Source organism: Heptranchias perlo, chromosome 4 (genome assembly GCF_035084215.1).
Source record: "Heptranchias perlo isolate sHepPer1 chromosome 4, sHepPer1.hap1, whole genome shotgun sequence".
NCBI classification, from domain to species: domain Eukaryota; kingdom Metazoa; phylum Chordata; class Chondrichthyes; order Hexanchiformes; family Hexanchidae; genus Heptranchias; species Heptranchias perlo.
In genome coordinates, this window is record NC_090328.1 from 46,463,908 (window position 1) to 46,475,574 (window position 11,667).

The window sequence follows — 11,667 nt, forward strand, 5'->3', positions numbered from 1 at the left end:
TAATCTGTAATTACAGGCCAGTTAATTTAATTTCCTGTGGTAGGGAAAAGTTTAGAATCTTTTTAATTAAGGATGAAATAACCACATACCTAGGTAGAGAGAAAATATTTAGAAGTAGCCAAAATTGAATTTTAATGGACAGTCATGTTTGATAAACCTCTGAATTCTTTGAGGTAATAGACATGGCAGATGGGGAAAATGCAGTGGATATAGTTTACACAGACTTTACAAAAGCTTTTGACAAAGCACCACTCAGGAGAACATTAGGGAAGATTAAGGGGTATGGAATTTGGGAGAAGATAGGAAACTGGATTAAAAATGTTAGAAATGAGAAAAGAGAGCAGGAGTTGAGGGCAGCTTTTTTCAGAGTGATTGGAAGTGGGTAGTGGTGTCTCAGGGTTCAGCTCTGGGGCCAGTTCTGTTCACTGTTTATAACAATGATTTGGATACAGGCCTAGAGGGAGTAGTGTCAAAATTTGTAGATGATACCAAATTGGAGGTACAAGTTCTTCAGAGGTTCAAAGATGGCCTACAGTCTAGGGTTCTAAAAGAGGTGGCTGCAGAGATAGTGGATGCATTGGTTATGATCTTTCAAAATTCTCTAAATTCTGGGACGGTCCTAGTGGACCAGAAGGTAGCAAATGTTACCCTGCTGTTCAAGAAGGGAGGGAGAGAAAAACAGGGAACTACAGGCCAGTTATATGATTAGGCAGAGTCAACATGGTTTTAGGGCAATTGTTTTTGACAAATTTATTAGTCTTTTGAGGATGTAACTAGCAGGGTAGATAAAGGGGAACCAGTGGATGTAATATATTTAGATTTTCAAAAGGCATTCGATAAGGTGCTACAAAAGGTTGTTACACACGATAAGGGCTCATGGGGTTGGGGGTGATATATTAGCATGGTTCAAGGACAGAAAACAGAGTAGGGATAAAAAGATCATTCTCAAGTTGGCAGGCTGTAACTAGTGGGATGTCACAAGGATCGGTGCTTGGTCCTCAGCTATTTACAATCTAGATTAATGACTTAGATAAAAGGACTGAGTGTAATGTATCCAAGTTTGCTGAGGATACAAAGCTAAGAGGGGAAAGTAAGCTGTGAGGAGAACACAGTCTGCAAAGGGATATAGACAGGTTAAGTGAGTGGGCAAGAAGGTGGCAGATGGAGTATAATGTGGGGAAATGTGAGGTTATTCACTTTGGTAGGAAGAATAGAAAAACAGAATATTTTTTAAATGGTGAGAAACTATTAAATGTTGTTGTTCAGAGAAACGTGGGTGTCCTCGTACAAGAAACACAAAAAGTTAATGTGCAGGTACAGCAGACAGTTAGGAAAGCAAATGGCATGTTGGCCTTTATTGCAAGGGGGTTGAATACAAGAGTAAGGAAGTCTTACTACTATTGTTCATGGCTTTAGTGAGACCTCACCTGGAGTACTGTGTACAGTTTTGGTCTCCTTATCTAAGGAAGGATATACTCGCCTTGGAGGCAGTGCAACGAAGGTACACTAGATTAATTCCTGGATGATGGGGTTGTCCTGTGAGGAGAGGTTGAGTAGAATGGGCCTATACTCAGGCGTCTAGAAGAATGTGAGCTGATCGCATTGAAACATATAAAATTGAGGGGGCTTGACAGGGCAGATGCTGAGATTGTTTCCCCTGGCCAGAGTCTAGAACTACTGGGCATAGTCGCAGGATAAGGGGGCGACCATTCAAGACTGAGATGAGGAGGAATTTCTTCACGCAGAGGGTTGTGAATCTTTGGAATTCTCTACCCCAGAAGGCTGTGGGTGCTGAGTCATTGAATATATTCAAGGCTGAGATGCATAGTTTTTTGGACTCGAGGGGAATCGAGGGATATGGGGATCGGGCGGGAAAGTGGAGTTGAGGTCGCAGATCAGCCATGACCTGATTGAATGGCGGAGCAGGCTCGAGGGGCCGCATAGCTTACTCCTGCTCCTATTTCTTATGTTCTTATGTAAGTTGCAAAGCAATATTGATAAGATGAGGGAAATGGGTATAAAGTGGCAGATGGAATTCAATGTCAGTAAGTGAGGTGATGCAATTTGGTCAAAAATCAACAATAGTAACCACTCTCAATGAAAGTAGGTTTGGTGCTCTGAAATTTGGTTTTGGGAGAAGGGGGGGGTGCAGTAAAGGTTCACAGGATATTCAAGGCAGCACTTCAATTTGATAAGGCCATAAAAAAAGCTAATGGAATTCTAGGTTTTAATCACAAGTAGTATAGAATATGAAAGCTAAGAGGTAATGATGAGCCTATATAAAACCTCAATAAGACATCAGATTTTTTTTTAAACTAATTCGTTCATGGGATGTGGGCGCCACTGGCAATGCCAGCATTTATTGCCCATCCCTAAATGCCCTTGAGAAGGTGGTGGTGGTGAGCCGCCTTCTTGAACCGTTGCAGTCCGTGTGATGAAGGTTCTCCCACAGTGCTGTTAGGAAGGGAGTTCCAGGATTTTGACCCAGCGACAATGAAGGAACGGCGATATATTTCCAAGTCGGGATGGTGTGTGACTTGGATGGGAATGTGCAGGTGGCGTTGTTCCCATGCGCCTGCTGCCCTTGTCCTTCTAGGTGGTAGAGGTCATGGGTTTGGGAGGTGCTGTCGAAGAAGCCTTGACGAGTTGCCGCAGTGCATCCTGTGGATGGTACACACTGCAGCCACGGTGTGCCGGTGGTGAAGGGAGTGAATGTTTAGGGTGATGGATGGGGTGCCAATCAAGCGGGCTGCTTTGTCCTGGATTGTGTCGAGCTTCTTGAATGTTGTTGGAGCTGCTCTCATCCAAACAAGTGGAGAGTATTCCACCACACTCCTGACTTGTGCCTTGTAGATGGTGGATAGGCTTTGGGAGTCAGGAGGTGAATTACTCACTGCAGAATACCCAGCCTCTGACCTGCTCTTGTAGCCACAGTATTTATGTGGCTGGTCCAGTTAAGTTTCTGGTCAATAGTGACTCCCAGGATGTTGATGGTTGGGGATTCGGCGATGATAATGCCTTTGAATGTCAAGGGGAGGTGGTTAGACTCTCTCTCTTGTTGGAAATGGTCATTGCCTGGCACGAATGTTACCTGCCACTTATCAGCCCAAGTCTGGATGTTGTCCAGGTCTTGCTGCATGCGGGCACGGACTGCATCATTATCTGAGGGGTTACGAATGGAACTGAACACACTGCAATCATCAGCGAACATCCCCATTTTTTGACTTTATGATGGAGGGGAGGTCATTGATGAAGCAGCTGAAGATGGTTGGACCTAGGACACTGCCCTGAGGAACTCCTGCAGCAATGTCTGGGGCTGAGATGATTGGCCTCCAACAACCACTACCATCTTCCTATGTGCTAGGTATGACTCCAGGCACTGGAGAGTTTCCCCCGATTCCCATTGACTTCAATATTACTAGGGCTCCTTGGTGCCGCACTCAGCCAAATGCTGCCTTGATGTCAAGGGCAGTCACTCTGACCTCACCTCTGGAATTCAGCTCTTTTGTCCATGTTTGGACCAAGGCTGTAATGAGGTCTGGAGCAGAGTGCTCCTGGTAGAACCCAAACTGAGCATCAGTGAGCAGGTCATTCGTAAGTAAGTGCCGCTTGATAGCACTGTCGACGACATCTTCCATCACTTTGCTGATGTTTGAGAGTAGACTGATGGGGCGGTAATTGGCCGGATTGAATTTGACCTGCTTTTTGTGGACAGGACATACCTGGGCAATTTTCCATATTGTCGCGTAGATGCCAGTGTTGTAGCTGTACTGGAACAGCTTGGCTGGAGGCACGGCTAGTTCTGGAGCACAAGTTAGAATGCTGTGTGCGTTTAGGCTCCACACTATAGGAAGGTTATTGAAGCTTTAGATAGGGTACAATTCAGCTTTACTTCAATGCTGTCTGGTAAGAGGAAATACGAAGAAAGATTTGAAAAATTGGGTCTCTTTTCATTAGATCAATGTGGATTACGGGGCGATATGAAAGAAGTGTTTATAATTAAGAAAAAATGGGACAGGACTGGTAGAAGCAGACCCTTTACAGCAGTTGAGGGGGTCTGGAATGAGAGGCCATAGACAAGATTAAATGCAAGAGATTTAGAACAGAGAACAAAAGAAACTTCTTTACACACAGAGTTGTGATTCCTTGGAATTCACCTCCAGGGATAGTATTTGAAGCAGAAATTATGACAACATTCCAGATTAGATTGGATAGGTGGATTCAGGAAAAGGGGAACAGGGTGGGAAAATGTGATTAGGATATTTGCTCAGGGTGAAGGGTAAATGCCTACATGGACGTCGCTGAATGGCATGTTTCGATGTTGTAACATCTATGTATTTCTATGTAAAATCTGAATCTCAAATACAGATGGGCATTGTTATTTGTACTTTCCTATGTCCATTTACAATATCTTTTCTTCCCCCACAGCATTTATTTGATGGGTAGCAATGTATTGCAAGGCAGTAATTCAATAGATCAGTTAGAACAATGATAATCTATGAATATTTATAATCAGAACTCAGATTGAATTACTGCATTTGCAATAGTAGTAAAGTGAAGATAAATTGTATTAGTGGTACTAAAATATCACAAAATACCACTGGTAGAATACAACAAAGTAACTTGCCAGCACAATCAGAACTTTTACGTGAAAAGGACTTCTGCCAGTATCTTATCCTGGTTACACAAGCACCAGTTTCACTTCTAGCTTCATTTCACTTTTCAGCTTGAAATCAGCTCAAATTTCTGAAATCTGCACAGATTTCAGAAATATGAGCCAGTCATATTGTTCTTGGAAGGTTTGCAAAATCATATTGCACATGTGCACAACCCCAGAATGTGTCTTGCAACAGTTTAAGGAAATCATACAAATCATTCCACAGTGCATCAGGGGTGTATAAGCCAGCACCAACTTGGCTGGATAATGTCGGGGAAACCTTGTGTTGGTTTCTATTCCAGTTTAAGCAAGTTTGTAACCAGGGATGAGGTTTCAACACATTTTAAGGTAATCAGAATATAAAGACATTTGTTCTGAATACTTACAAATAACATTTTCAAAATCTTTTATTTAAAACTTTAATATATTAATTGCTCAAGTTGAGATAACAGATTGGCCATGATCTGACTAAATGTCAGAACAGGGTCCTAAGTTGTACCCTAGCCACAATAAAAACACAAAAGATGGCTAAGCTTTTTCCACACAGTGCCCCAGTTTTACAGTAGGTTGAAACCTTAGAGTAGTTTTGGTAATTGCACACAGAGAACAGTGACTTGCCGTCTTTGTGATGTCATACACAAATAACCCAACATGATAAATGTCAACCTTGGTTTAGAGGTAGCACTCTCGTTTCCAAGTCATAATGTTGTGGGTTCTAGCCCCACGCCATAGACTTGAGCACATAATCTAGGCCAACACTTCAGTGCAGTACTGATAGAGTGCTACATTGTCAGGTGCCATCTTTTGGATGAGACATTAAACCGAGGCCCTGTCTGTCCTCAGATGGAAACAAAATATGAAATTATCCACTTTGGTAGTAAGAATAGAAAAGCAAATTTTTTTTTTAAAAAGAGAGAGACTAAGAAATGTTGATATTCAGAGAGATTTGGGTGTCCTTGTACACGAATCACAAAGTTAACACAGGTACAGCAAGCAATTAGGAAAGCAAATGGTATGTTATACTCCAGCCCCCTTGCAATAAAGGCTAAGAATAAGGAAATCTTGCTGCAATTATATAGGGTTTTGGTGAGACCACATCTGGAGTACTGTATACAGTTTTGGTTTCCTTATCCAAGGAAGGATATACTTGCCTTAGAGGGAGTGCAACGAAGATTCACTAGATTGATTTCTGGGATGAGAGGGTTGTCCTATGAGGATAGATTGAGTAGCATGGACCTATATTCTCTGCAGTTTAGAAGAATGAGTGGTGATCTCATTGAAGTGTACAAAATTCTTAGAGGGCTAGACAGGGTAAATGCTGAGAGGCTGTTTCCCCTGGCTGGAGTGTCCTAAATGGCCGACCCCTATTCCTGAGATTGAGAGGAGGGGGAATTCCTTCACTTCGAGGGTTGTGAATCTTTGGAATTATCTACCCTGGAGGGCTGTGGATGCTCAGTCATTGAATATATTCATAACTGAGATTGATAGATATTTGGACACTAAGGCACTCAAGGGATATGGCGATTGGGTGGGAAAGTAGAGTTGAGGTCGAAGATCAGCCATGGTCTTATTGAATGGCGGAGCAGGCTCAGGGGCCATATGGCATACTCCTGCTCCTATTTCTTATGTTCTTATGGCACCTTTCAAAGAGCAGAGGTATTTTCTGAGTGTCCTGGTCAACAGTTTCACCTCAAAAAGAGATGATCTTGTCATTAATCTAATTTCGGTTTGTGGGACCTTGCTGTGCGCAGATAGGGTGCCACGTTTCCCTACATTACAACAATGATCATACGTCAAAAGTATTGCATTGGCTGTGAAGCACTTTGTAACATCCTGAGATTGTGAAAGGTGTTTTCTTTTTATACAAATTCAGAAACTGAGCACAAGCAGCTCTTTTACAAAGTCCCATTTTCACCTTTTTATTTTCAAGAAATTATTCAGTACATTTTTTTGAATGCTGTCACTATCAATCATCACTTGTGTCAAAGCTTTCATATTTGATAACTCTACATGGAACCATTTATGTATTTAGAGCTTGTAGTAAGATCATACTCTTGGGTTCAATTTATCTACCAATGAAAATAATGTATTTATGTTTACCTAATTTTCTCAATCAATTTCTCAAGTTGTAATTTATCAAACACTTTCTGAAAATCCATGTAAACTATATCTACTGTGTCCCCTTGCCTATACTTTATCCTCAAATGAATTATCAGCCAAGTCAAACATGATCTATCCTTCTGACAAATGAAGGAAAACAGAATAAAGATTTGGGAAACACTATAGTGTTTGAAAGTCGATTAAAAATAGTTTTCAATACTTCGTTTTTTCAAATTATAAAGAAATCTCAACTTGAACGAATCAAATAACGACTGCCCGTTAAAATATTTAATTTTTTGGGAGGAGGGAAGAGTGTGAAATACAGAAATGCTCAAAATAAGCATGTTTACTCACATCAAGTAGTCAGGCTTTTTGGTTGGTAATGTAGCATTGCTGGAACCAGTGCACTTCCTATTCATTCCTGCAAAAGAATAGAGGCTTCTGTATATCTGTTGACGTACAGCAGAAGGTACAGAAAATAACAGCAAACTTTTGACCTTTGCCACACTGCAGCTAAAACTTGTGGGAAGATTTTAATGCCTTTGCTTCTGTATTACATTTTTCAATGCACTAGTTTTCAACTCTACAAACTGCAAACAGCAGCAGCCATATGGTCAGCTCAGTCACTACCAATAACAGGCCTTGAATCCGTAACGGCAATAACTGAATTACCCACACAATAGAGGTCAAAGCACTAAGATCTCCACCCAGGGTCAGTCTCCTACTGTTTTCAAATCCTGCAGACAAGGGACCATTCAGGAATTAATTTATTGAAAGCAGCAGATGTGGCTATAATGTTGAAGAATGCAATTTTAGAACCTTTCCCACCCTATGTGTTGTGGGAATCAAGAATGACAACATAGCACGGTTATTAACTAAAACTAGGTTCGAGTACACAGGTCTCATTCTGACACCTGAATTTTCCTTCTGTCGCTGTAAAATCTGAACAGTCTGCAATGTTAGTTGCAGCACCATGTGATAGCAAGCCACGTAGCAAATTCTGTCTTTTTTGGAACCATACTATCAACAACTTCAAAATCACCCAATTCAAAATTGTGCATTTCTCAATATTCAAAGCAGATAAGAGACATTTTACAGTGGAATATATTTAATGCCGACATTATTTTGATTACTGGGCCATTAACAATTAACTATTTAAGTTCTGTATTAGCATTAGTTGCCCAAAAGTTCTCTCTTTAACTTTTAGTTAAAAGAATACAGCATATTTATAGCCTAGGATTACAATTTATTGTATTTTAAGAGTTTATAACATTCACACATATATTTAAGAAGTCTTTGCACATTTTGATTAAACAATGTTTGTGGGAGGAGTACATAGATGCATTGCAGGGTTGCACTCAAACTGGCAGCAATGTGGATTTAAGGGTTAAAGCAATTTATTTCTCGTTGGTCCCTGGGATTCAGAAATGTTAGGGAATGTGGGGTCCTGTCTACTGGTATTCCTACTGGTTGAGATCACTGTCCAATTACAATTTCTCTTCCTATATTTTATAGGAAGAGATATTTACACATTGGAGATGTTAGTGAAAAATCAGCAGAATTTGATAAATAATCATTATTTAATGGTTAAAGGGTTAATAATTTAAACTGTCTCAAGGCTGATGAGTATTCAAAATATTTACAGAAAAAGATTGGTTCATGGCAAAAATCGCAAGAGATAAATCATCTACCTTTATATATGCTCAATCACTCTGATGCTCTTGCCCCAGTAAAACCTTTACTCTATCCTGGTCATTCCCCCTGGTATGGCTCCCATCTTTGTTCCATCAAATCCAAGGAATGCACAACTGGTTTAGCTATCCATCACCACATCTGGCTAGACCATATCAAGTAGTTTGCTGACCACCCAAATTCCTTTCTCCCCCCTATGCTAACCGACATTTAAATGGTTTCCTCTCCTCGGGTACTGTCCCCCTCTCTTTCAAAACAGCCATCATTATCCCTCTCCTAAAAACCCATCCTCAACCCTCTGTCTTTGAAACGATCACTCCTTCTCCATTCTCCCTTTCTTTCCCAAAGTCTTTGAAAGTGCTATCACTTCCCAAATCCATACCCATCTTTCCCTCAAATCCATGTTTGAATATCTCCAATGAGGTTTCTGCCACTGTCACAGCATTGAAACGGTCCTAATCCAAGTCACAAACAATATCCTCTGTGACTGACAGTACTGCATTTTCTCTCTTCCTCCTTGACCTCTCTGCAGCCTTTTGACATGGTTGACTACACCATCCAATGCTTCTCTTCCATTGTCCAGGGATTGTCCTTGCTTGGTCCCACTCATACCTATCCAACCATAGCCACAGCATCTCCAGCAATGGCATCTCCTCTTGCCCTTGCACCATTACCTCTGGAGTCTTCCAAGGATCAACGCCTGGCCCCCTCCCCTTCCTTGTCTACATGCTGCCCCTTGGAGACATCTTCTGAGAACATGGGGTCAGCTTCCACATGCACGCCAATGACATTCAGCTCTAGCTCTCCACCATCTCTTTTGACCCCTCCACTATCTTGGTTTATCCAGTCTTGAATGAGCAGCAATTTCCTTAAGTTAAACATTGGGAAGACTGAAGTTATCGTGATCGGCCCCTGCCACAAACTCTATACACTTGACATTGAGTCCATCCCCCCTCCCTAGTCAATCTCTGGCTGAAGACTTGCAATTTTTTCATTATATTCTGGTTTCTAGAGATCAGAATTTCTGACAAGTACCAGGCAAGTTCTAGTATGGAATCTGAAAGCTTGGATTGGCCAACAGTGGTTGAGATTGCTTTTGTCCAAATGTGGACACGCACACACACAATATATATATATATATTTATTAACTCTGACTTGCATGAGTATAAGTACATGAGTGTTCTGCCAAGTAGTTTTACCAGGGACATCAGCATTTGGGGCAGCACTGGAAAGAGGCCTGGAGTCTCAGTCTAACTGCATTTCAAGGAGGGGTACCAAGATTTGGGAGCATGGGAAGAAGGCTCCTAGGATCAGAGAGATGATGAAAGCATGGTTTCATCCCAGTCCTGGGATTAAAGAGCACTGGAAATGTAATCTAGGGGTTTGTGACCACTATGGTGGTGGCGGCTGGAGTTTGGGAGTAGGGGTAGAAATTTGGGGAGTGTGATCCTGGGGAACAGTAGGTAAGATTGTGGTTCAGAGCACTGAGAGAAGTCACAATCTAGTAGAATTGGGGTACTGTTGCAATCTGGCAGTATGGGGGAGGAGAGCCCAGGAAAATGGGACCCAATATGTCCTTGGCCCCTTTAAGCTCAGGTAACCCCCACCCACTGCCTTATTTCTGCCTGTTGGCCTCCTGATCAGATCCATCTGTAGTCCCTTTTGTGCCCTCAGATATCCCTCCAGTTCCTGACTTAAAGCATTCAAGAGTAAATTTTCTATTTCAGTATTCCTGAAGTAGGCTAGATTAATCATGGGCTGGAGGTGTGCAATTTCCTAATATGCACTTGTAGCAAACAACGTAAGCACAGAAGTAGAAAAGTTATCTTTTAGTGCACGATTAGTGAGCTGCCAATTTTTACAGTCTTTATTAAGCATAAATTTCCATAAACAAAAAGTAACTCAAATGCTCAGCGGGTCATCATACAGTTTTCAACTTTTAATAACAAAATCCTGAAGCCTCAAAAATGGCGAGTTTTCAAATTTAATTTTCAAGTGAAACTAAACTAAAAAGGAAATACATTCTTGATGAACAATCTGTTTTGTTTTCTAATACAGTAGAGAACCAAGGTAAACAGAGAGTACAGAGATCTAAAAAAAGGGAATTAAGAGAGGCAAAGAGAGATTATTAGAATAGATTAGCAGCTAACATAAAAGGGAGCCCAAAAGTATTTTATAAATATATAAACAGTAAAAGGGTAATCAAAGGAAGGGTGGAACTGATTAGGGACAAAGAGATTTTTTGTGGAGCAAAGGACATGGTTCAGACACTAAATTAATACTCTGCATCCGTCTACACTAGAGAGGAGGATGCTGCCATAGTAGCAGTAAAGCAGCAGGTAGTATCAATATTGGATAGGATAAAAAGAGATAAAGGAGGTATTTAAAAGATTGGCAGTACTCAAAGAAGAAAAGTCACTTGGTCCAGATGGAATGCATCCTAGGTTAGTGAGGGAAGTAAGAGTGGAAATTGCAGAGGCTCTGGCCACAATCTTCCAATCCTACTTAGATATGGGGATGGTGCAAGAGGACTGGGGGATTGCAAATGTTATACCCCTGTTCAAAAAAAGAGTGAGGGATAAACCCGGCAATTATAGGCCAGTCAGCCCAACGTTGGTGGTGGCAAAACTTTGAGACACAATAATTCGGGACAAAATTAATTGGCACTTGGAAAAGTATGGGTTAATAAATGAAAGTCAGCATGGGGTTGTTAAAGGAAAATTGTGTTTGACTAACTTGTTTAAGTTCTTTGATGAAGTAACGGAGAGGGTTGATGAGGGTAGTGCGGTTGATGTTGTGTATAAGAACTTTCGAAAGGTATTTGATAAAGTACCAAATAATAGACTTGTTAGCAAAATTAAAGCCCTTGGGATTAAAGGGACAGTGGTAGTGTAGATACAAAATTGTCTAAGGGACAGAAAGCAGAGAGTAGTGAATGGTTGTTTTTCAGACTGGAGGGAAGTATACAGTGGTGTTCCCCAAGGGTCAGTATTAGGACCACTGCTCTTTTTGATATATATTAATGACCTGGACTTGGGTATAAATTCAAAGTTTGCAGATGACACGAAACTCAAATATAGTAAAGAATGTGGAGGATAGTAACAGACTTTGGGAGGACAATAGCAGACTGGTGAACTGGGCAGACACATGGCAGATGAAATTTAACATAGAAGTATGAAGTGATACATTTTGGTAGGAAAAATGAGAGGCAATATAAA

At 41.1% G+C, this 11,667-nt stretch overlaps 1 protein-coding gene across 1 annotated transcript in view; it reads right to left on the bottom strand.

Annotated features, from left to right (window-relative positions):
• The window catches only part of ell2 (elongation factor for RNA polymerase II 2), a 133,647-nt gene that overhangs the window by 15,804 nt on the left and 106,176 nt on the right, over positions 1-11,667 (bottom strand). The window contains exon 9 of the mRNA XM_067982865.1: positions 7,112-7,178. Coding sequence (XP_067838966.1) covers positions 7,112-7,178 — 67 coding nt within the window. The remainder of the gene's footprint in view (positions 1-7,111; positions 7,179-11,667) is intronic.